The 22,500-nt window shown below is 41.3% G+C and overlaps 1 protein-coding gene across 1 annotated transcript; it reads right to left on the bottom strand.

Moving 5' to 3' along the window:
• Positions 1-521: 521 nt before the first annotated feature.
• Positions 522-12,885, bottom strand: LOC120557014 (nuclear factor 7, brain-like). The gene is made up of 2 exons (XM_039797010.1): positions 12,752-12,885; positions 522-1,961 (listed from the first exon to the last, which is right to left on the bottom strand). The coding sequence occupies exon 2, from the start codon at positions 1,941-1,943 to the stop codon at positions 552-554; it is 1,392 nt and encodes a 463-aa protein (XP_039652944.1). The 5' UTR covers positions 1,944-1,961; positions 12,752-12,885; the 3' UTR covers positions 522-551.
• Positions 12,886-22,500: the final 9,615 nt, after the last annotated feature.

The following is a 22,500-nucleotide window of genomic DNA, read 5'->3' as shown; positions in this document are numbered from 1 at the left end:
TGACTGAAGAGAGAGAGTGAGCCCAGCAGCGTTAGAAGAAAGCAGTGAATTGGAGAAATAAAAACATGTTTTTCGCCGATTCATCACTAGAAATGTAACTGTAGCAAGCATCTCACTATCACTAACATGATCCACATTCATATTTAGACGAAACAAGTGATATATCCAGCTACAAAAACAGCCTAAAAGTCAGAAGTTAGAAAGGAAGACTAATGAGGCGTTGTCATGGAGATGATACACCGTTTCGTCTCATTGGTGTTAACTGTCAGGTTTCAGAACGCTGCAGACCGACTCATTGCAAGAAGTTTCAACTCATCTCGTCGCGAATCTTTGGTCTGAACTGGGCTTAATAAAACTTGAAAAAAAAAGAAAAAGATCAAACCAACCAATAGGTTAGATTTACATAAAAACTCTGTATTGTAAATTAAAAACTATTGAAAGAAAACTAAACAACTCTTTGTAATAATGAGACAGCAGAAGGATAGGTGCAGATTAAAATGTTAAATCCGGTGACTTTTCTCTTTAAGAAAAACAGAATGAATATAATCCTCTTAACTGCTCTGTTCCACTGTCACACACACATTTACAGGTGATATTTTCACTTTATCAGCATTTAAAATGTATGGAAACATCTTCTCAGTGAAAGTGTGTGTGATGGTGTGAATGTGTGTGTTAGCATCAGCATCAGAGAACGACAGCTTTCCTCTGTTCCAGTCCAGAGTCACTCTGATCCTCTGGAGCTGCTTCTGCATTACAAGATAAGTGGGTGGAGCTGGTGGTGATCCCACTGCGTATTTACCTTCATGGAACAATATTACCAAAACTCCAGTCACCACTCTTCCCTTCCTCTGGGCAGAGTCTGCTGACACACCCAGTATCCAGCCTGTACTGTCTCCAACCTCGACATCCCAGCTGTGAGTCCCAGAGTTAAAGCCCTCAGAGCCCAGGACAGAGCAGTTTTTATCAAACCTCTCTGGATTATCAGGAAGCTGCTGTCTCTTTCCTCCAAGTCTCACACTGGTCAGATCTTTAGACAGGAAGATATATGGACCAGCAGTGTTTGGGTCCAGAATCACAGGAGTGTAGGAGACCATGTCCTTCATCTTGTTCCAGATGTTGAAGCTCAGGTTGCCCAGGTGTTTGGCCTCGTCTATCAGAGCTCCTGGGAGCAGCTGTGGATCATCCAGCAGGGGGCGCTGCTGGACTCTTTCCACTGCAGCCTTGTAGTTGATCAGGAATGAGACGTCTTCAGCTCTCAGCTGCTCCTCTGTGGCTCTGACTTTGTCTGAAAGAGCTGCTATCTCTCTGCTCAGAGCCTCCATCTTCTCCTTCATCCTCTGACTCTTGTGCTCCTCTTCCTCCCTCAGTGCAGCCAACCTGGCCTCCTCTTCCTCTTCTAGAAACTGGTGAAGCTTCTTGAACTGCTCCTTAATCCTCGACTTTGTGTGTCGCGCCTTGAGCTTTATATGTTTTGCTGTCTGATCAAACTTCACTTTAACTTGTTCAAAACCCTTTACCTTCTCCTTTAAGGGCTCCAGAGTTTCCTGAAGCTCCTTCCTGGGTTGTCGTGCAGCTTCATCGATGGGTCTGATTCTGTGTTTTGAGTGTGTTTCTGAATCTCTGCAGATGAGACACACTGGCTGCTGATGGTCCAGACAGAAGAGTTTGAGTTTCTCAGAGTGCAGACTGCAGAGAGCCTCTGAAGCTCTCTGATCTCTCTCCAGTAAGAAGGCCTCACACAGGTTCCTCAACGCCAGATTACAAGGTGGATTTGAATTTGAGGATGTCGTCTTACAGACTGGACACTCTGGAGCTTGTTTCTGTCTCCACCAGCTCTGCAGACAGTCTTTACAGAAGCTGTGGCTACATGTCAGAAGAACAGGATTTTTAAAGACATCATGACAGACCGGACAGCAGAGATCCTCCTCTGATCTGGAAGCCATCTGGTCTCTGGAGTGAAGCTGAAAACACAGCAGACAGAAAGTACAGTCAGTCATGGTGCGACATTTAGATTTGTGTCCTTTTTTAATTTATTTCTTTGGTTAAAAGTTCAATTCCATTTCATGCCATTTTTATTTTTAGAAAAAAAAAAAAAAAAATATATATATATATACATATACATATACATATACATACACATACACACACACACACACAGTACAGGCCAAAAGTTTGGACACACGTCATTCAATGCGTTCTTTATTTTTATGACTATTTACATTGTAGAGACTCTCACTGAAGGCATCAAAACTATGAATGAACATATATGGAATTATGTACTTAATAATAATAAATGTCTTATATTTTAGATTCCTCAAAGTAGCCACCCTTTGCTTTTTTGATAGCGCTGCAAACCCTTGGTGTTCTCTCAATGAGCTTCATGAGGTAGTCACCTGAAATGGTTTTCACTTCACAGGTGTGCCTTGTCAGGGTTAATTAGTGGGATTTTTTCCCTTATTAATGGAGTCGGGACCATCAGTTGTGTTGTGCAGAAGTCAGGTTGATACACAGCCGACAGCCTTTTTGGACAACTGTTAGAATTCATATTATGGCAAGAACCAATCAGCTAAGTAAAGAGAAACGAGTGGCCATCATTAGTCAGTCAGTCAGGAAAATTGCGAAAACTTTAAATGTGTCCCCAAGTGCAGTCGCAAAAACCATCAAGCGCTACAACGAAACTGGCTCACATGAGGACCGCCCCAGGAAAGGAAGACCAAGAGTCACCTCTGCTGCTGAGATCATCCGAGTCATCAGCCTCAGAAATCACAAGTTAACAGCAGCTCAGATTAGAGACCAGATGAATGCCACACAGAGTTCTAGCAGCAGACACATCTCTAGAACAACTGTTAAGAGGAGACTGCACGAATCAGGCCTTCATGGTCAAGTAGCTGCTAGGAAACCACTGCTAAGGAGAGGCAACAAGCAGAAGAGATTTGTTTGGGCCAAGAAACACAAGGAATGGACATTAGACCAGTGGAAATCTGTGCTTTGGTCTGATGAGTCCAAATTTGAGATCTTTGGTTCCAACCGCCGTGTCTTTGTGCGACGCAGAAAAGGTGAACGGATAGATTCTACATGCCTGGTTCCCACTGTGAAGCATGGAGGAGGAGGTGTGATGGTGTGGGGGTGCTTTGCTGGTGACACTGTTGGGGATTTATTCAAAATTGAAGGCATACTGGACCAGCATGGCTACCACAGCATCCTGCAGCGACATGCCATCCCATCCGGTTTGCGTTTAGTTGGACCATCATTTATTTTTCAACAGGACAATGACCCCAAACACACATCCAGGCTGTGTAAGGGCTATTTGACCAAGAAGGAGAGTGATGGAGTGCTGCGCCAGATGACCTGGCCTCCACAGTCACCGGACCTGAACCCAATCGAGATGGTTTGGGGTGAGCTGGACCGCAGAGTGAAGGCAAAAGAGCCAACAAGTGCTAAGCACCTCTGGGAACTCCTTCAAGACTGTTGGAAAACCATTTCAGGTGACTACCTCTTGAAGCTCATCAAGAGAATGCCAAGAGTGTGCAAAGCAGTAATCAGAGCAAAGGGTGGCTACTTTGAAGAAACTAGAATATAAGACATGTTTTCAGTTATTTCACACTTTTTTGTTAAGTACATAATTCCATATGTGTTCATTCATAGTTTTGATGCCTTCAGTGAGAATCTACAATGTAAATAGTCATGAAAATAAAGGAAACACATTGAATGAGAAGGTGTGTCCAAACTTTTGGCCTGCACTCTGTGTTTGTTTGTTTGTTTGTATATATATATATATATATATATATATATATTAGGGGTGGTACGGTTCATGAAAAAACACCCAGACCGCTCGGTTCGCTAGTCTCGGTTCGGAGCATGTGTGTACCGAACGGTTCGTCAGTACACTGTTAAGCTGCACTAACCTCTTACTGCCGTAGTGCCCACTTTATACACCTATGTTAAAACACTTACTGGAAATGACGAGCGGGATGGGCGTGACAAACGCAACCCATGGCAGCTGATGTGGACGATTGCGTCACATGGTTCTGGCTGGTCCCTAATTTCAAAACAGACTGTCATGGCGGCTCGTTCAGAATACGATCTCATATTGTACTAAAATAGTTCACCGAAACGTGTTTCTGAAAAGCGAGAAATAGGCCGTGCAGTTGCTGAATCTGTCTTCATTTCAGATCGACAAAGGTCAGTTTAAAAGATTTTCGTCAGATTTTGAGAGACACCGAGCCGACCGCTCCTCAGAGTGGAGTGGGGCGCGCTGCAGGTCACGTCATCACCTGCAGAAATGTCCAGTGGGAGAGAGGCTGCCCAGAGCTGGAGGATGCGCCAGCCGTTTATAGTCTGGTGTGTGGGAACATTTTGGATTTCACGTTACCTATGATGAAATAAAACAATATATAGAACTGCCACTGTGTGCATGTTTTGTGCAACATGCATTCGATATGCTAATTTTAGCTGTATATCATATGCTGAAGTATATTCTGGAGTGTTAAAGATTAAAAGAAAAATAACAAGAACCGTTACGTAACCGAAAACCGTGACCCTAAAACCGTGATACAAACCGAACCGTGGGTTTTGTGAACCGTACCACCCCTAATATATATATATATACATATATATATATATATATACACACACACACACACACACACACACACACACACACACACATACATATATATATTAGAGGTGGCACGGTTCGGTTCGTATCACGGTTATGTACGGTTCTTGTTATTTTTTCTTTTAATCTTTAACACTCCAGAAATACAGTTCAGCATATGATATATACTGTACCTACAATTAGCATATTGAATGCATGTTGCACAATGCTTGCACACAGTGGCAGTTCTATCTATTGTTTTATTTGCGATGTCATCATAGGTAACATGAAATCCAAAATGTTCCCACACACCAGACTTATATGACGCTGGCACATCCTCCAACTCCGGGCAGCCTTCCTTATCTCTCCCACTTGCCATTTCTACACGTTACGTGACCTGCAGCACTCCACATTCCACTTGAGGAGCGGTCGGCTCGCCGCATCTCAAAATCTGACAAATCTTTTAAACTGACTTTTGTTGATCAAAAAAACAGACCGATTCAGCAACGGCATGGCCTATTTCTCGCTTAAAATGTATTCAGAAACACGTTTCAGTGAAGCATTTTCGTAAAATACGAGATCGTATCCAGAACAAGACGCCATTAGAGTCTGTTTTGAAATTAGGGAGCAGCAAGACCAACGTGATGTGTTCGTCCCATCAGCTGCTATGTGTTGCGTTTTAACATAGGTGTTGAAAGTGGGCACTATGGCAGTAAGTGGTTAGTGACCATTAACAGCGTACTGACGAACCGTGCAACGCACACAGGCTCCAAACCAAGACAAGCGAATCAATCTCAGCTGGCATTCTGTCTATAATGGAGTGGAATGAAAATTTCTAAGTGACCCCAAACTTTTGACCAGTAGTGTATGTCAAGGACAGCTAAATGCGAAGGGGGGAGAATTTTGGCAGTGGGAGATTTTCTGCACACAGGTAACAGAGACATAACGAAATGGATGGCTGCTAGAGCCTGAAATGATCTGTTCCCAGGCGGATCATTAAACTTCCTGTTACTGCTGTTAGCGTTGTTAGCACCCGTGACTGGAGTTTGTGCTGGCTGAGTTTTTGTTCCTGTAACAATATAACAACATGGGTATGGTCCTTGACATTTTAATGCAGAAATATTACATATTGTACCTTTTAAATCAAATCTCTCCAAGGATGCAAATAAACTAAAACCGCTCAGATGATGTATATTTAGTCTGGATCAACGACGGCTCATTTACAGGATAGTTCTGGTGCCGCCAGATGTGCCTCACCTTCTGCTTTCTTTGTGATTACGCGTTTTGGGACTGATTGGTGGGATTGCTGTGGACGAAGTACACACGGAGATACACTGGTAAGAGCCAATGAGATTAACCATTTATCAGCTAATTTAAATAGCTCACGTTACTGTATTGTGTCAACAGTTAATTTAAAAATTGTATGTTGCGTTTTCTTCAGCGGGGTGCAAATGTTCCACCAAAACAAGTTCACCGTCTTTGCAACTGGAGATTTGCCCCGCCAAATAGGATTGTGATTGGTTTAAAGAAATGTGAACAACCCCTGACCATTTTTTTTTCCTATGCAGGAGTGTATGCTCCTGTTGACAGACCTTCCTTGGCGGCGCTGTGGAGATAGGTCTGGCATCATAGATATAAACACGTAGATACTGCCTTTGGTTGTGTGAGATGTGTCTGTGCCGCCACCAGTTTGGGACGGACATCTGACCCACTTGACCATACAGACTCATAGAAAAAGACAGACTTTTGTGCGACTTTTGGATGTTCATGGGAAAAATATGTAGGGCTGCAACTAACAATTATTTTCATAGTCAATTAATCTGTTGATTATTTTCTCGATTAATTAATAGTTGTTTGGTCTATAAAATGTCAAAATTGTGAAAAATGTGGATCAGTGTTTCCCAAAAGCCCAAGATTACGTCCTGTAATGTCTTGTTTTGTCCGCCACTCAAAAATATTCAGTTTACTGTCACGGCGGAGAGAAGAAACTAGAAAATATTCACATTTAAGAAGCTGGAATCAAAGAATTTTTACTAAAACCAACTCATCGATTATCAAAATAGTTGGCGATTCATTTAAATGTTGACAACTAATTGATTAATCTTTGCAGCTCTAATGACAGATCAAACTAAGTAACATGGAAAGACATTTCACAGATTAAAAAGTTATTTTACAATATTGTAATTGTAATGTAACATGTTGAATGTAATATCACAAGAGGTAATGTTAATCCTCCGTTACTGATACTAAATTAAGCTAACCTGTCATGTAAAGTATTTTTATGTCAGTAGTAGGGGTGTCCCAATACCAAAAATTCAGTAGTCGGTGCCAATACCAGTAAAATAACACGGTTCTCGATGCTGATTTCGATACCACGGTAAAAAAAAAATAAAAGGATTTTCTAAGATTTCATGTACTTTAACTTGAAACATGGAACTTCTTTATTAAAATATTTGAAAAAAATCTAAATGTCATAACAAGACAGACAAAACATGTGCAATAGTCAAAACCAACATAACCATGTGCAATTAATGGTCATAGTGCAACAACTAGTGTCCTCAGACACATTCCAGACTTCCAGGCATATTTTCAAAAGGTACTGTACAAAAACAACAACAGTGTTTCTAACAGTTGCGTGACCAGAGACGTTACAAACCCCGGGTGAATATTTAATATTTAATAATTTCCTCCTGAACAGGTAGCTAAGCATTAGCTTCAGGCTAATTTATCACAGCTACAAGTGACAGGCATTTTATGTAATTTCAACATTTGTGTACTCACACTGAATTATATAGCTAGAGTACCCAAGTTGGTTACTCGCAAAAACAATTGAGACACAGCCAGTAAAGTGGGTCGTGGCCGACAACGGTGAGTTATTTGAAGCCAAGAGAGGGGGGGGACTGTAAATCGGAAAGAGAGGACCGTGAGTTTGCAGTGAACATGCCGTTTTTTACAGGGTTCGTACACCTTTTCCAAGGTCAAATTCAAGCACTTTTCAAGCACTTTCAAGGTCCATTTTAACGCTTTTTCCAGCACCTTACACCACCGTAAAATATATACCAATACATAGTCAAAATTATTATTTAGTGTTTTTGTCACATTAAAAGACATAATGCTATAAACAGCCACAATTGTGTTTCGTAATAGCAGAAGGATCAGATATTTAAGCAAAACAAAAGTTTTATTTTTCAAAATGTAGACTTTGCTTGCCATCTACCCTTCCTGAGTCAATGTAAAAACAATTACCTCAAACAAAATCACTCGACAGGTTCACTTCACTAACCCTGAATTATCACCTCCTCTTCATGGTTCCTAACACAACATACAGCAAGACAGCTATGGAGAGGAGCACTGAGTGGGGGGGTCTGAGCCAAATGACATGCAGCTGGGTCATTCTGGGTCACAATCCAGGAAAACAGTTGGTGCACCCTCTTTGATTTTGCTCAAAGTTTATGCTACCCTTAATTTCAGTCTTTTCACACTTTTCCAAATTTAGGACATGCCGTACAAACTTGTAATGGTTCAGATATAGATGGATGGATATAGATAGGATTTGAACAGAAATATTTTACAGGCCTTGGTTTTGGGACACATTCTTCAAGGTTTGAACTAAATCTGAGACAGTGCAACAACAACAACCTGTAATTCCATTTTAACCCAGAAGACTGACAGTGCAAGGCACCTGCCTGATAAATAGCCTATATTAATAAAAAAAAAAATAAATGTATATAAATTTATCTACTGGAATAGAGCAGTGCAAACAGTGCATAAGGCCATCCTCAACCTTACAGTAGGCTACTTGTAGGACACTCCATCTGACACCGATTTCTGTTCAGCAACTAACGATTGTTGTTATGCACTGGACTAACGTTTGCAGGTTTTAATTTGCGGGTAGTTAACGTTACAGTTACTGTGATGTAACTTTGGCTATGTTCACTGCATATTCCACAAATGAACATGCCATAACATGCAATATTAACATTACATTATCACACCAAGTACTCTCAGTCACTTAGCCTGCAAATTCCTAGCTAGAAGTTACTAGCGTAAACAAATAGCTAAGCTCCTCCGGAAGAGGCGCAGCGACAATGCTGCCAACACTGGCATCATCGTTAGCGGTGTCTACGGTCCTTCAAAAAAAATGGGCATCATCGGTGTTTTGTCATTTTAGAACCGGAAGCTATCGCAAGTATCGGTTCTCGTGACATCCCTAGTCAGTAGTGAGTAATATCTCAGTAAGATGCTAAAATGTAATTTTAGCAATAAAATTAAATTTTTAAATAAATTGTCGTGTGTGTTATTGAAGCAGCAGCTCTGCGGCTGTACTGCAGTACTTTGCGTGGCTGTTTGAGGTCAGTCATTTCCCAGAGACTCCTATGTTAGACTCCTTGTACTCCTATGTCGGAACTTTACAGAATAAATAAACACATGTACAGCCTGGTACAAAGAACAGGTTGGGTCTCTATAGCTAATTCCCCCCTTTATAACTGGGGGTAATTGTATTTTATAACTCACCCTTTTAATCAAATTAGGCTTAAAGCTGCATACTGCTACACAATATATGTTATTTGTTTTGAAACCCCACATTTTTTATTTGACAAAGTATCCTGTATCATATATGCATGTCTGGTATTTGTAGCAAAGCAGACTGCTTAAAAATCGGTTGGAAATTCAGCGATAAATTATGTTATTATATTATTAATTGCGGATTGACCTCCTGCCTGTAGACAAACATGCATTAGGAGGGGCGGCATGTCCGTACCAAAATGGCGGCCGCATCGACGTATCGCTCCAATGAACACTAGCAGCTAATGTGGTAGCCTACTGGGGCTACATATCTGTGGGTCTGGCAATGCAACACTAATGTCAATTAAACGGTCCCTCCAGAAAAACGCGATTATGCGATCGCATAATGTAATGCATAATCAAGGGGGTAAGCTTCGCTTCAGAACTCGAACCTCCTATGGCGCCATTTTGACGCTACAAAGAGATCACCTCCCGTTAGCATTCCACTGACTAGTAGGGGTGTGACGGGGACACTCGCTCCACGACAAGACGAGACCGAATTGGGGTCACGGAAGCGAGGCGCGATTTTAACACTAATTTAAAGAAAACTTCAGTTAAGAAATATGACTGGGAAAAATAGTCTTTACTCAGAGAACCAAGGTTACAAGCTGGGGTGTGACGAGACGCTTTCGACTCCACGGAGCGAAACACATCACGAGATTGGGTTCATGGAGAACGAGACGAGATTTTCCGTCGCGGTGAAAAGTTGTCCGCGGTGGCGATGTGATGTCAGCGTGATGGAGCGTGGAATTACTATTGAAAATCCCCTGCCACTTTTAAATCATTTGTGTGGCAACATTTTGGTTTTCCCCGCGGAAATAATAAACGGCGAAAGAGTGACAGACAAGACGAACACAATATGTAAACATTGTAAGAAAAAATGCCGTATACCGCCGGCTAACACGAGCACTATGCAAAAACACTTACATCACCACAGCTCTTACCACTACTGCACCCGCAACTCGCGGGTGCAGTAGAAGTAGTAGTACGCATTTCTTACTTACAATGTTTACATATTGTGTTCGTCTTGTCTGTCACTCTTTCACTCTTTTCACCTCGACGGAAATCTCGTCACGCGAGATCTCGCGAGATCTTGTTAAACGAGATCCTCGTCAACCCTTACTGACTAGCATACATTTTGGCGCCACTTTGACAGCGAATATGACAGAAATGTTTAAAGACTGTACTTGTCCGTTGTTTAGTTCTAAAGAAACACGACAATGTATAAAAGGCTCCATTACCTTGTATCTCACGTTATGGCTCCGTAGCAGACGTTTTTGTAAAAATAGGCTAACGATTGTGTCATAACCAAGTGACTTACTGTCGCACAGTAGAGGAATTACCGTATAGTACTGTCACTACCCAAAATGAGTAGAGTGCAGCTTTGAGTTGATTTCCATCTTCTGTTATTGTATGTAAAGAGAAAAGTTTATTATTTTACAGATTTCACAAATTTCAGTAAGACACGTTATGCCGTAAACAGTTTAAATCTGACCATGCGCAACTCACATTTGCACTCGACCAAAGCCGGTCTGACTCGGCTAACATCGGGTATGACACGTTATGCCGTAAACCGTTTAAATCTGAGCATGCGCAACTCAAAGCTGCACTCTACTCATTTTGGGTAGTGACAGTCAAGGGGGTAAGCTTCGCTTCAGAACTCGAGCCATCATGGCGCCATTTTGTTGCTAACTGGCCATCACCTCCTGTTAGCATTCCGCTGACCGCCATTTTTTTTTTACGTCACTTGACTGAGAATAACTTTACATCCGAAGCGTTTAAAGACTCGATTTGTCCATTGTTTAGTTCTAAAGAAACACAACAATGTATAAAAGGCTCCATTACCTTGTACCTCACGTTATGGCTCCGTAGCAGATGTTTTTGTAAAAATAGGCTAACGATTGTGTCATAACCAAGTGACTTACTGTCGCACAGTAGAGGAATTACCATATAGTACAGGAGAAGCTCGCAGGCAGTTTCGACTTACATTAGCTGTTTAGGTTTAATTACTAATGTTAACTAGCATGTTAGTTAGCAATAATTAGCATGTGCTTATGTTATCTCCTTACATATACCTACGCTCTCCGTCTCTGTAAGATTGGGAATGATTGAGATTTCTCTCGGCACAGCTACCAGAAGACTTCACACTTTCAGACAGGTTGCTCACGTCACATTTACGCGGTCTCTCTCAGTTGGAGGCTGCGCAGTAAAGCTGGCCATCACCGGAAAAGTGCTTCTAATAGCCTTCACTGGTCTCCGTCCAGAGCAACGGGATCTATTGGTCCATTATATATATGTCAATGGTGACAATACAGGAGAAGCTCGCAGGCAGTTTCGACTTACGTTAGCTGTTTAGGTTTAATTACTAATGTTAACTAACATGTTAGTTAGCAATAATTAGCCTGTGCCTATGTTATCTCCTTACATATAGCTACGCTTTACATCTCTGTAAGATTGGGAATGATTGAGATTTCTCTTGGCACAGCTACCAGAAGACTTACAACTTTCAGACAGGTTGCTCACGTCATATTTACGTTGTCTCTCTCAGTTGGAGGCTGCGCAGTAAGGCAAGAGATCACCGGAAAAGTGCTTCTAATAGCCTTCACTGGTCTCCGTCCAGAGCAACGGGGTCTATTGGTCCATTATATATATGTCAATGTGCATAATCAGCCAAAGTCCGCATATACATGCGGGGGGCGCATTTTTTCAAATATGCCGCACTTTCGCCGCATAAATTGCTGATTTCTGCGCAAAATATGCGGTGCTTGCATGATTTAATAATCTCCGCATTTTCGTTGCAAAAAAGTCACATATATTTTAGCAGAAAGTTGAAAAAATGTTGCGTTTACTTCACGCCATTTCCCCCTGTTGCCATGGGAACGTTATGAAGTGACTTAATTACGCGACGTGAACATCATCGAAAAGCTGGGTGTTGGGAGGTTGAATTTGTATGTAAGTATGCTTGTACTTTGAGTCTCTTAAGTTGGTATCCAATAAGAAAGCTATGTTAATATCTGATATTATCTGAAAAGTCTTTGTTTAAGTGCTCCTGCTGTCTATATTATTAACGATTTTTAAAAGTCTGTCTCTTTTGTATCTTTTATTTCCCTCTGTTTAGACTAGCTATTGCTTTTATTTTTACTTTAATATTATATTATTTGTATATATTTTTGTATCTTATTGTAATGACTGAATATCTGTAAACTATTTTTGGAAATTAAGTTTAAAAAAGCAGGGTGTTGGGGGAATCACTTTTTCTTCTCTTTTTCATCAAACCGCAGTTTTTGCAAGTTCCCTCAATTTTTGCAAGTTCCCACAATTTCATCGCATAAAATTGCATAAATATCCTGCATATTCCATCGCATTTTTTAAGAAAACGTGCCACATAATCAAGGATTTTTTGTCCGCAACAATCACAAAAAAACTCCGCATTTTTCTGGAAGGACTGATTAAACTGTCCACAAAGAAAATAAAAATAAATTAAAACTGTTCCGTTTACAAATGTAAACAATGTCTAATTCAGTTATTACATGCAGCCAAAATAAAAGAAACCTTCAAGTAAAATAAATAAGTTTGTTGTGCACTTACTGAATGAGCCAGTCAGGAGGAGGAGTCGATATGAAGCGGTCCGGGAGTTTGTAGTGCGGGGACTCGGTGAACAGATCTCACCGGTCGGATGGATCAACAGTTTGAAATCAAGTCAACGTTTTTCTACCGAGCAACTGAGTGTATAACTTCTGTCGGTGCTCTCTACTACTCCTTCCTTCCTTCCTTCCTTCTTTCCTTCCTTCTTTCCTTCCTTCCTTCCTTCCTCCACTTCTTTCTTCTTTGAGGTTTTTTTGTCGGTTGGCACACAACGATTTGGTGCTGTACTGCCATCCAACTGGTATGGAAGTGGATCAGGATATCTAGAGTGGGTGGATGGATGGATGGATGGATGGATAGATACTTTATTGATCCCCAAGGGGAAATTCAAGGTCCCAGTAGCTTAAAGACATCACACACAACATACACATATATTATAAACAGGATGATAAAATAACACATGTACACAATAACACAATAATCCACATGAACAATATGGACAAGAAAAGAAAAGATACTAAATAAAAAATCCACATGAATGTACTACGGGATGTATAAGCATGAGAGGCTTGCAGTTACAGTGATTCAGTCTGCATGGTAAGGTGCTCTATGAGAGTGTGTGTCATGGTGATAGTGCAAATAAGTCCAATAGTGCAAGGATAAAGTCTAGAGACCAGCATTAAATATGGACAATATAAGAGAATAATGTAGACATAGTAATATAAAAACTATAGCAGTGCAAAAACTGTACAATACTCAAAAGCTATAAAATTATTTAAAGTTTTGGTCTCTATATAGCTATGCCTCCTTCATAACAACTGTATGGGGGGGTGAATGCTTTTTATAACCCACCCATTTAAATTATATTAAAGCATAAAGTTATATACTGTAGACCCACACAAGATATATGTTGGTATAAAAAAACCTACATTTAAATCAAAATCAGTTGGAAATTCAGTGAGAAATATGATTTTAATTGTGGATAGACGTCCTGCCTTGATACACACACATGCATTAGGAGGCGCGGCATGTCCGCTCCAAAATGGCGGCCGTGTTGACGTATTGCTCCAATGAATAGCAGCTGTCAACGCGGTATCTGTGTGTATATATGCTACCTATAGGTTTACACAGATAGTGATAATAGAATCTAAATCAGATTTGTATATTGAAGTCCAAAATGTATCAGGATGGACTGCCATGGGCCAAAAAGTAAATGCTGAAGTATTCCATAAGTCTTGTAATTCTTTGCAGATACATTTATTTAATTTTTTTGATTTAATTTAATAGGGAAGTTTACCAGTACTGTACTTTACATTGCTGTGAAAGTCAGATTACGTTTTGTAGTCGTTACAGTTGAGGATGTTACAGCTCTTTCAAAATAAGAGAATAAGCATGGTGATGGTGGGCCAAAACAAAGGGAGCATGGCCAGAAGTTGGCCCGCGGGACCCAAATTGGGCGGCCTTGATCTAAATTAGGGCTGCAATATATATTGTTTATGTTATTGTCATCGCGATATCAACATAGTGCAATAAACACCACGAAAAGTCAATTTGTTCAATAAAAGAAAGTTGGAAATAATTTTCTTTTATTGGTTTTTACAGAAATCCAACAGGCAGTTTGTCGTATTTTAGCAGAAAACCTGAAAGCAGCAGAACTGACAGCACTTCAATATCTGATTATCGTATTATCAAAGTCAATCATAACCTAGAAACGAGTGGATTTAAGAGTATTTTAAAGTCAGAAGACATTTATTAAAAATAGATGTGACTTTGTTAAGTTTAGCTTTGTGAGTAAAAGGGAAGGAATTCTACTTTAACTTTTGAGAAGTTTTGTTAAATTCAGGCTTTGTTCTGCTGCTGAAACACAAAGTAGCCACCAGATGGAAGCATTACCGTGTGTTTTCCTCCACATATTACACTGTGTGTGTGTGTGTGTGTGTGTGTGTGTGTGTGTGTGTGTGTGTGTGTGTGTGTGTGCAGCTGTTCTCTCTCTAGTGTTTGGTTACTGTGGTTTCTCAATCTCTGTCTTTCTTTATTTTATCTTTATATATTTTATCAACTGGCTTCAGTGTCGTAGATATAGGGTTCTTTTTTTTTTTTTGACGTTTTGGACACTTTCTACGACTAAATCTACGAAGAAATGGCTGCCAGAAAACAAACTCTACGAAGAAATGTCATGTGCTTTTTTGACAGTTTTGACAGTTTGTTGTCCACAATTTTGGGGCGTTTTTTTTTTAAAATACTTTTGTCTTTTTTTGTCACTTTCAAAAAGAATTTTTGTCGAAGTGTCGTTTTTTTTATTTTTTATTATTTTGTCACTTTTTTGACACTTTCAACCGTGTTTTTTAGATGTTTTTGTCGCTTCTGACGACCTTTTGTCTGTTTTTTATGCCTGTACACAGATGTAGATTCAGTTCTTTCATGATAATTCAAAAGAACTTTCCAAAACATTTTACCATAAATCATCTACCACGTGTGTATGTGAGTGTGTGTTTGTGTGTGTGTGTTTGTGTGTGTGTGTGTGTGTGTATGTGTGGTGTGTGTGTGTGTGTTTAATGTGGTAGATGACATGTCCTGTCTGCCAAATTAATTTCACAAAAACTTTCAGGTTTTCTTTTTCGTGTCACAACGGAGGAAAACACCGGCAGATTCTCTGGTTTCTCGAGACGAACCTGAGTGTGAAGATTTGGGGGAAATCCGCCGGCGAGCCACAACCGCAGCGCCGGCATCCTCTAACTGAAACCTCCGAGAAACCACCGAGGTTCTTCACCGTCTCTGTGCCGTTACACAACAACACTTATTTATTTTTTTTAGCTACACATCTGAAACTTTTAGGCCCAGTTTAGTACCCACAATGGCAACAATTTAAATTTCCTCAACTATATCACAGACTTTGTCTTTGTTACAACCTACCCGACTACTGTAGGTTGTACCACAAACTGGGGTAAGTTGTAACAGGAAGACAAAATGCTCCAAAACTAAGGGTACTCCAAGTGATATGCCGGTTTTATTTGAAATGAATGGCTGCAACAATAAAATATGTGTGAATATGGGGAGTGTATGTGCATATTGTGTGTGTTTGTGCATGCACACGTGTGCGTTTGTGTGTGTGTGTGTGTGAGTGAGAGCAAATTAACATAAACCCATTCCACAGAACGAACAAATGAAATTAATTCTTAATCAATCACAATGTGGACAAGAACAAACTAATTTGTCACAATGGTGACAGATGAACTTGGTCAGGCCTGGAGTGCGTACCTGGTGGGCCCAAAAGCTACATAAAACACACTTGACCCACACTTCTTTGGGTCTTGAATTTCTAAATGGTTCCATGCAGACGACACAGAAATCTTCCTCTTCTGAAGAGGAATCAGCTTTCACCTTTTTCCTGGCAAGCTTTTTTTCCCTTCTTGCTTTTGCTTTTCTCACTCCCCAAGATTTTTTTCCAGATTTTTTTCCTGTTTCGACGCTCCTCCTCTTCCTTTGCCAGCTTCACTGGTGTATCAGTGAGGATTTCCGAGCGCCTCTTCTTCCTACCCCTACCTGTCTCTTTCCTTGGGCCTGCTTTTGGAAATGGCCTAATGAGTGATGGACTGAACGACTGAACGACTGACCTACGATGGACCCCGAGGTGCTCGGCATCTCATCGGAGTGCAGGTGGACAGCTTGAGACTTGCTGGAGAGGAACCGGGTGGCAGGCCAGGCAGCAGGTGAGCTGGAGAGGAGACGGGCGCAGTGTTGCCAACTTTGTCGCTAGATTTAGTGACTTTTCAGACCCACTTAGCGACTTTTTTTTTCAAAAAAGCGATAGCGACAAATCTGGCGACTTACTGACTGAGGAGCAGAGGAGCAGCCTCTCCCCTCTCTCCTCATGCGCAACGGCACTGATCAGGCAAGTATAAGGGAAGGGGGGACAGGGTGCAGGGGCCGGTGTAGGTAAGAGAGACAGCAGGGTGACGGGAGAAAGACGCCGCTGAGCTGGCCTGGACCTGGCCTGGACCTGGCCTGGACCTGGGCAAGACAGCCTTCTTTAAGAATTCTTTATCGATCTTTTTCCCTCCCTTTGTAGAATTTTTTACTTCAAAGATAGGCTACCTAAGTAATAATTATAAGGTAAAAATAAATTCCTGTATTGAATTTGTGATTATTTGGCTAAAGATTTCTATTTATATCTACCTTGCTGACACAACCACTAAGCTTTATACAAATGATTGCGTAATGACGTCACAAATATGGAAATGAGCGTATGACATCATCTAGCGAATTCATCATCCTTTTAAACAGACCAAACACACTACGATCAAGTGGTTGGAGTTTATGGCTGCAATGTGGCGGGAACGAAAGTGAATCGTAAGATATAACTCATACAACATTATCTACAACGGTAGAAGTACTAAACAAAATATGATCTTGTTTTTTATTTTTTTATTTTTTTACTTTCTTACCTCAGAATTAGATTTTCTGCCGTAGCTTCAGGAGAGATAGCAACACAGACTGGAAAAGCTCCATGTGGGATCGTAAAGGAAGCCTGAGGAAACTGAAACTGTCACATGACTCCTATCTTATCCCTGATTCGTGGAATCCGGAGTGTTACAACTATAGCCGGTCTCCCCTATATTAATATTATAATATAACCCTCTCTGCGTCTTCACAGTCTCTCTGGAAACAACCGCATTGATAAACTTTTTTTTTCGGTTTTGTCATGTTTTTGTCGCTTTTTATGTTTTTCTTGCTTTCACTTTCACCCTTTTTTTTTTTACGTGTGTCACTTTTTTGATACGTTTCTTTTACGTTTTTGGCGACATTCTTGTCGCCTTATTTGACATTTTTGTTGCTTTTCTTCGACGTGTGCCGCTTTTTAAAATCTTATCTTATCTTAAAGGCAGTTTCTCCTTTGACAATGACTCCTCTGTGTCACCTGTAACTGAGTAATAAGGATCATATTATATCTGTTCAGGCCCATAAAAACCATGTGGATGTATTACACCTTCGGCATTGTTCTCCAAACTAGCCGGAGCTCCTGTTACATGGAGCAAAGCACAATGAAACACACACACACACACACACACACACACACACACACACACACACACACACACACACAGGTCTGTGGCACTATCTTTGTGGTGACCCGTCATTGACATAATGCATTCCCTAGCCCCTTACCCTAACCTTAACCAGCACAACTAAATGCCTAACCTTAACCCTTACCCTCACCCTAACCATAACCTAATTCTATCCCTAATCCTAAAATCAAGTCTTAACCCTCAAACAGCCCTTTAAACTCGTGGGGTCCAGCATACTGGACTCCCGGTTTTTGGACCCCACAAATATAGTTAAACAAGAACACACACACACGGTTTGTGTCCTTGACACCAGAATGTGGTGGAGAGGAGAGAGTTTGAGAAGTATTTGACAGGCTGAGGAAGAGGAATTAGACTTCTGGGGGTTTTGTGTTTATGGTTGAAGCTAAATCAGCTCCATGTGTGTTTGAAGGTACAGTAAATCCCGCTGTGTGCCCCCAGGTTGGTTTAAGGGAGGATAAACGCTAAGCTGACTAAAGGCCGCACCCTCGGGGGAGACGCCAAGAGTTAAAGTGAGCGTACTTTACGTATGGAGTCAAAGTAACGGAGGCCCTTTCTTTCTCTCCCTCGCTCTCATTGGGAAAGTGGGAACATGTGTGATAACGGAACTGCATTTAAATGTGTATTTTTTTTATCATGTGTTGACATAAATGTGAATATGTTTATGTATTTATTGTTTATTCTTGCAACTGGGTTGAGATCTCTAACTATCTATGCATGTATTTAAAAAACAACATCTTTTTAAGCACCAAAGACGGGTTTTTTTTAAGTCGATAAAAACATCAATAAAGTGTCAAAAAAAAAAAATGCCCAAAAACAACTTCAAAAAGGCGCCAAAAGCGTCAAATTTTTTTTCTTCCAATTTCTTTTTGAAAACGTGTCAAAAACTAAGGAAAAAAACAACAAAAACATAAAAAAGAAGGAGAAAAACAGCTGAAATCTTGCCTAGGGCTACTCAAAGAAGCGCTACCCGTGGTAAACACTTCACTACTAGATATGATCAATATGTCCTTATTAACAGGTTATGTACCGCAGTCATTTAAAATAGCTGTGATAAAACCTCTTCTGAAAAAAACGACCCTGGATCCTGAGGTCTTAGCAAACTATAGACCTATATCTAACCTTCCCTTTCTATCCAAGATCCTTGAGAAGGTGGTTGCTAATCAGTTATGTGATTTTCTACATAGCAACAGTTTATTTGATGATTTTCAATCAGGATTTAGAAAGAATCATAGCACAGAGACGGCACTGGTGAAAATTACTAACGACCTTCTAACAGCTGCAGACAAAGGACTTGTCTCCATTCTTGTTTTACTAGATCTTAGTGCTGCTTTTGACACTATTGATCATACAATCCTGTTACAGAGATTAGAACACTTAGTCGGAATTAAAGGAACTGCACTAAAATGGTTTAAGTCTTATTTCTCTGAGCGATCCCAATTTGTTAACATTAACGATAAACCCTCCAAGCACGCCAAAGTCAGCCATGGCGTTCCTCAAGGCTCAGTGCTTGGACCAATTCTATTTTCCTTATATATGCTTCCTCTAGGACATATTATTAGGAAACACTCAATTAATTATCACTGCTACGCAGACGATACCCAATTATATCTGTCAATTAAGCCAGATGAAAGTGGTCAGTTAGCAAGACTTCAAACCGTGTGTTGAGGATATAAAATCCTGGATGACCCACAACTTCCTGATGTTAAACTCAGACAAACGGAAGTTATTGTGATAGGACCAACGCACTGCCGAACTTCGTTTTCGAAAGATATAGCTACTCTGGATGGTATTGCCCTGGCCTCCAGCACTGCGGTCAGAAATTTGGGAGTTATTTTTGATCAGGATATATCCTTCAACGCCCATTTAAAACAAACCTCAAGAATAGCCTTTTTCCATCTTCGTAACATTGCCAAAATCAGGAATATCCTGTCTCAGAATGATGCTGAAAAACTAGTCCATGCATTCGTTACATTTAGACTAGATTACTGCAATTCCTTATTATCAGGTTGTCCAAATAAGTCCCTTAAGGCTCTCCAGCTGATCCAGAATGCTGCAGCACGTTGTTCTGACGAGAACTAATAGAAGAGATCATATTTCTCCTGTATTAGCTTCTCTGCATTGGCTTCCTGTGAAGTCTAGGATCGAATTTAAAATCCTCCTCCTGACTTACAAAGCTCTAAATGGTCAAGCACCATCATACCTAGAAGAGCTCTTAGTACCTTATTGTCCCACTAGGGCACTGCGCGCTCCCGGAATGCGGGGCTACTTGTGGTTCCTAGAGTCTCTGGAAGTAGACTGGGGTCCAGGGCCTTCAGCTATCAGGCTCGCTTCTATGGAACCAGCTCCCAAGCTGGGTTCGAGGGCAGACACCGTCGCCACATTCAAGAGTAAACTGAAAACCCTCCTCTTTGACAAAGCTTATAGTTAGGGAGTGAGGAGTTGCAGCGTCCACCTAACCCGCCCACCTGCTTCTCCTCGTAGTTAGTTATGCTATTACAATTCTAGACTGCAGGGGGCGCGTTTCCTTCCTATGACACACTGAGCTGCTCTCTCTTCTCTACTTGTTACTTCTGTATGCATCCTGTCCCAGAATTGCTTGTTACTAATCTAGCTCTGGGGAGTTTACCCCCGGAGTCCTTATGTTTCTTCTTCGCAGAGCTATGCTCTGTGATTCTTTGCAATTCCGCCGCGCATCCTGCTGCATCCTGCTGCATCCGCTGCATCCGCCGCATCCACCCATGCTCTGCAGCGCCACGTTTCATCCCGCAACGCCCTGCTGTGATGTTCCTATGCACAGAGTAGTCTGGATACGGTATAGGGGACTGCACTACTCAGTATGACACGATGTGCCCTGCTATGACATGAACTTCCACGATGACCTTCGACGTCACTGTGACCTTTAATGTGACTACTATCGCCACTGTTCATCACACCCCCAACCGGCCCGTCAGACACCGCCTACCAAGAGTCTGGGTCTGCCGAGGTTTCTTCCTAAAAGGGAGTTTTTCCTCGCCACTGTCGCGATAGCCACTGCTAATGCTTGCTCTTGATGGAATTACTGTAATTGTTGGGGTTTTGGAAAGTGTCTCGAGATAACTTTTGTTATGATTTGATACTATAAATAAAATTGAATTGAATTGAAACTGGTTAGAGCCGGCTCTGAATATAAAGCCCTAGAAAGTAAACGTTGGGTGTGTGTGTGTGTGTGTGTATATATATGTGTGTATGTGTGTCTCTCAGTATGTGTGTGTGTGTGTGTGTGTGTGTGTGTATTAGGGCCAGCTCTGAATATAAAGCCCTAGAAAGTTAACGTTGGGTGTGTGTGTGTGTGTGTGTGTGTGTGTGTATATGCGTTTATGTGTGTCTCTCAGTGTGTGTGTGTGTGTGTGTGTGTGTGTGTGTGTGTGTATTAGGGCCAGCTCTGAATATAAAGCCCTAGAAAGTTAACGTTGGGTAGAACAACAGCCGTGAGGCGGGATATTTTTAACTGGCTACGTATCCAATTACGTGAAAGTGAAACAAAGTGAAGGAAGATTGATTTCTCTGAGTCCGTGTGCGTTTGTTTGGGTCAAAGCTTTAGACCCAGAGAGCCTGAGAGAGCCTGAGAGAGCCTGAGGATTAATCTCAACGCCAACACATCAAAGCGCCGCGTCACGTCAGAGCAAATACCTGCCAGCGCCACGGAGGAAGTCCAGCCGCTCCGACTTCTGGTGACGTGTTAGTTAGAGACCTTTCCCCACTTTACCCCTCAATGCAGCAAATTCCTTTAAAATGGGTCAAGTGTGTGTGTGTGTGTGTGTGTGTATATGTATGTGTGTGTGTGTGTGTGTGTGTGTGTGTGTGTGTGTGTGTGTGTGTGTGTTGTGTGTGTGTGTGTGTGTGTGTGTGTGTGTGTGTGTGTGTGTGTGTGTGTGTGTGTGTGTGTGTGGTCGTGTGGTTGTCTCAGTGTATGTGTGTGTTCTTTACAAAGGGAATATTAAAAGTTATTTAGAACAGGCAAAACATAAATCTAAAACGATATCACGTCAATTATTAGCGAAATGTTGCTCATTGGGCCCATTTTCCTTCCATAGCGGTCTTGAATGACTCCCATAAACCTTCCCATGCTCCAGTTTAGAATCCCTTAAACTCAGATATAATAAAGTCACAACTCCAGAGTACTAATGGTAAATACGTCCACTATAAGCACTCCTTTTACATCCAGATGATTTTAATAAAGAAATGTTCCATAATGTCAGACGTTTCCTGGTTTCCCACGCATTCACACTCACGCACGTCAAAGCGGAAACATGTGGAAGCGTTTAGAGCAACAGCTTCAAATCACCGTGTCCCCCCGTCACCCCGAACGCCACCCGGAGAGGCTCTGAACCGGTCACAGGGGTGAGGGGTCAAATGAGAGGGGAGAGAGAGCACTGGCCTCCCAGAAACAAACACAAATGACGTTTATGTCGCTATTTTCAGTGTTTTTGTCGCACTTTTTGATGGTTTTTGTCACTTTTTTTTGGTCAACCTCTCTGTATAAAATAAGTTGTTGTGATCTCGTGGAACGTTACAGACACTGACTGGTGCTTCAGCATCATTTCCTTTGGGTGCAACGTTTTCGTGGAGCTCCAAATATATCCTCCTAACCCTAACATCCGCCCGCGCAGTTGTCTGGTCTTTGCA

Source organism: Perca fluviatilis, chromosome 4, assembly GCF_010015445.1.
Source record: "Perca fluviatilis chromosome 4, GENO_Pfluv_1.0, whole genome shotgun sequence".
Taxonomy (NCBI): Eukaryota; Metazoa; Chordata; class Actinopteri; order Perciformes; family Percidae; genus Perca; species Perca fluviatilis.
Note: the sequence above shows the minus strand (reverse complement) of the source record. Positions and strands in the feature narration are given on the sequence as shown.

Excerpts from the sequence above, each read along its gene's own strand:
- LOC120557014 (XM_039797010.1), bottom strand. The coding sequence starts at position 1,943 with ATGGCTTCCAGATCAGAGGAGGATCTCTGCTGTCCGGTCTGTCATGAT.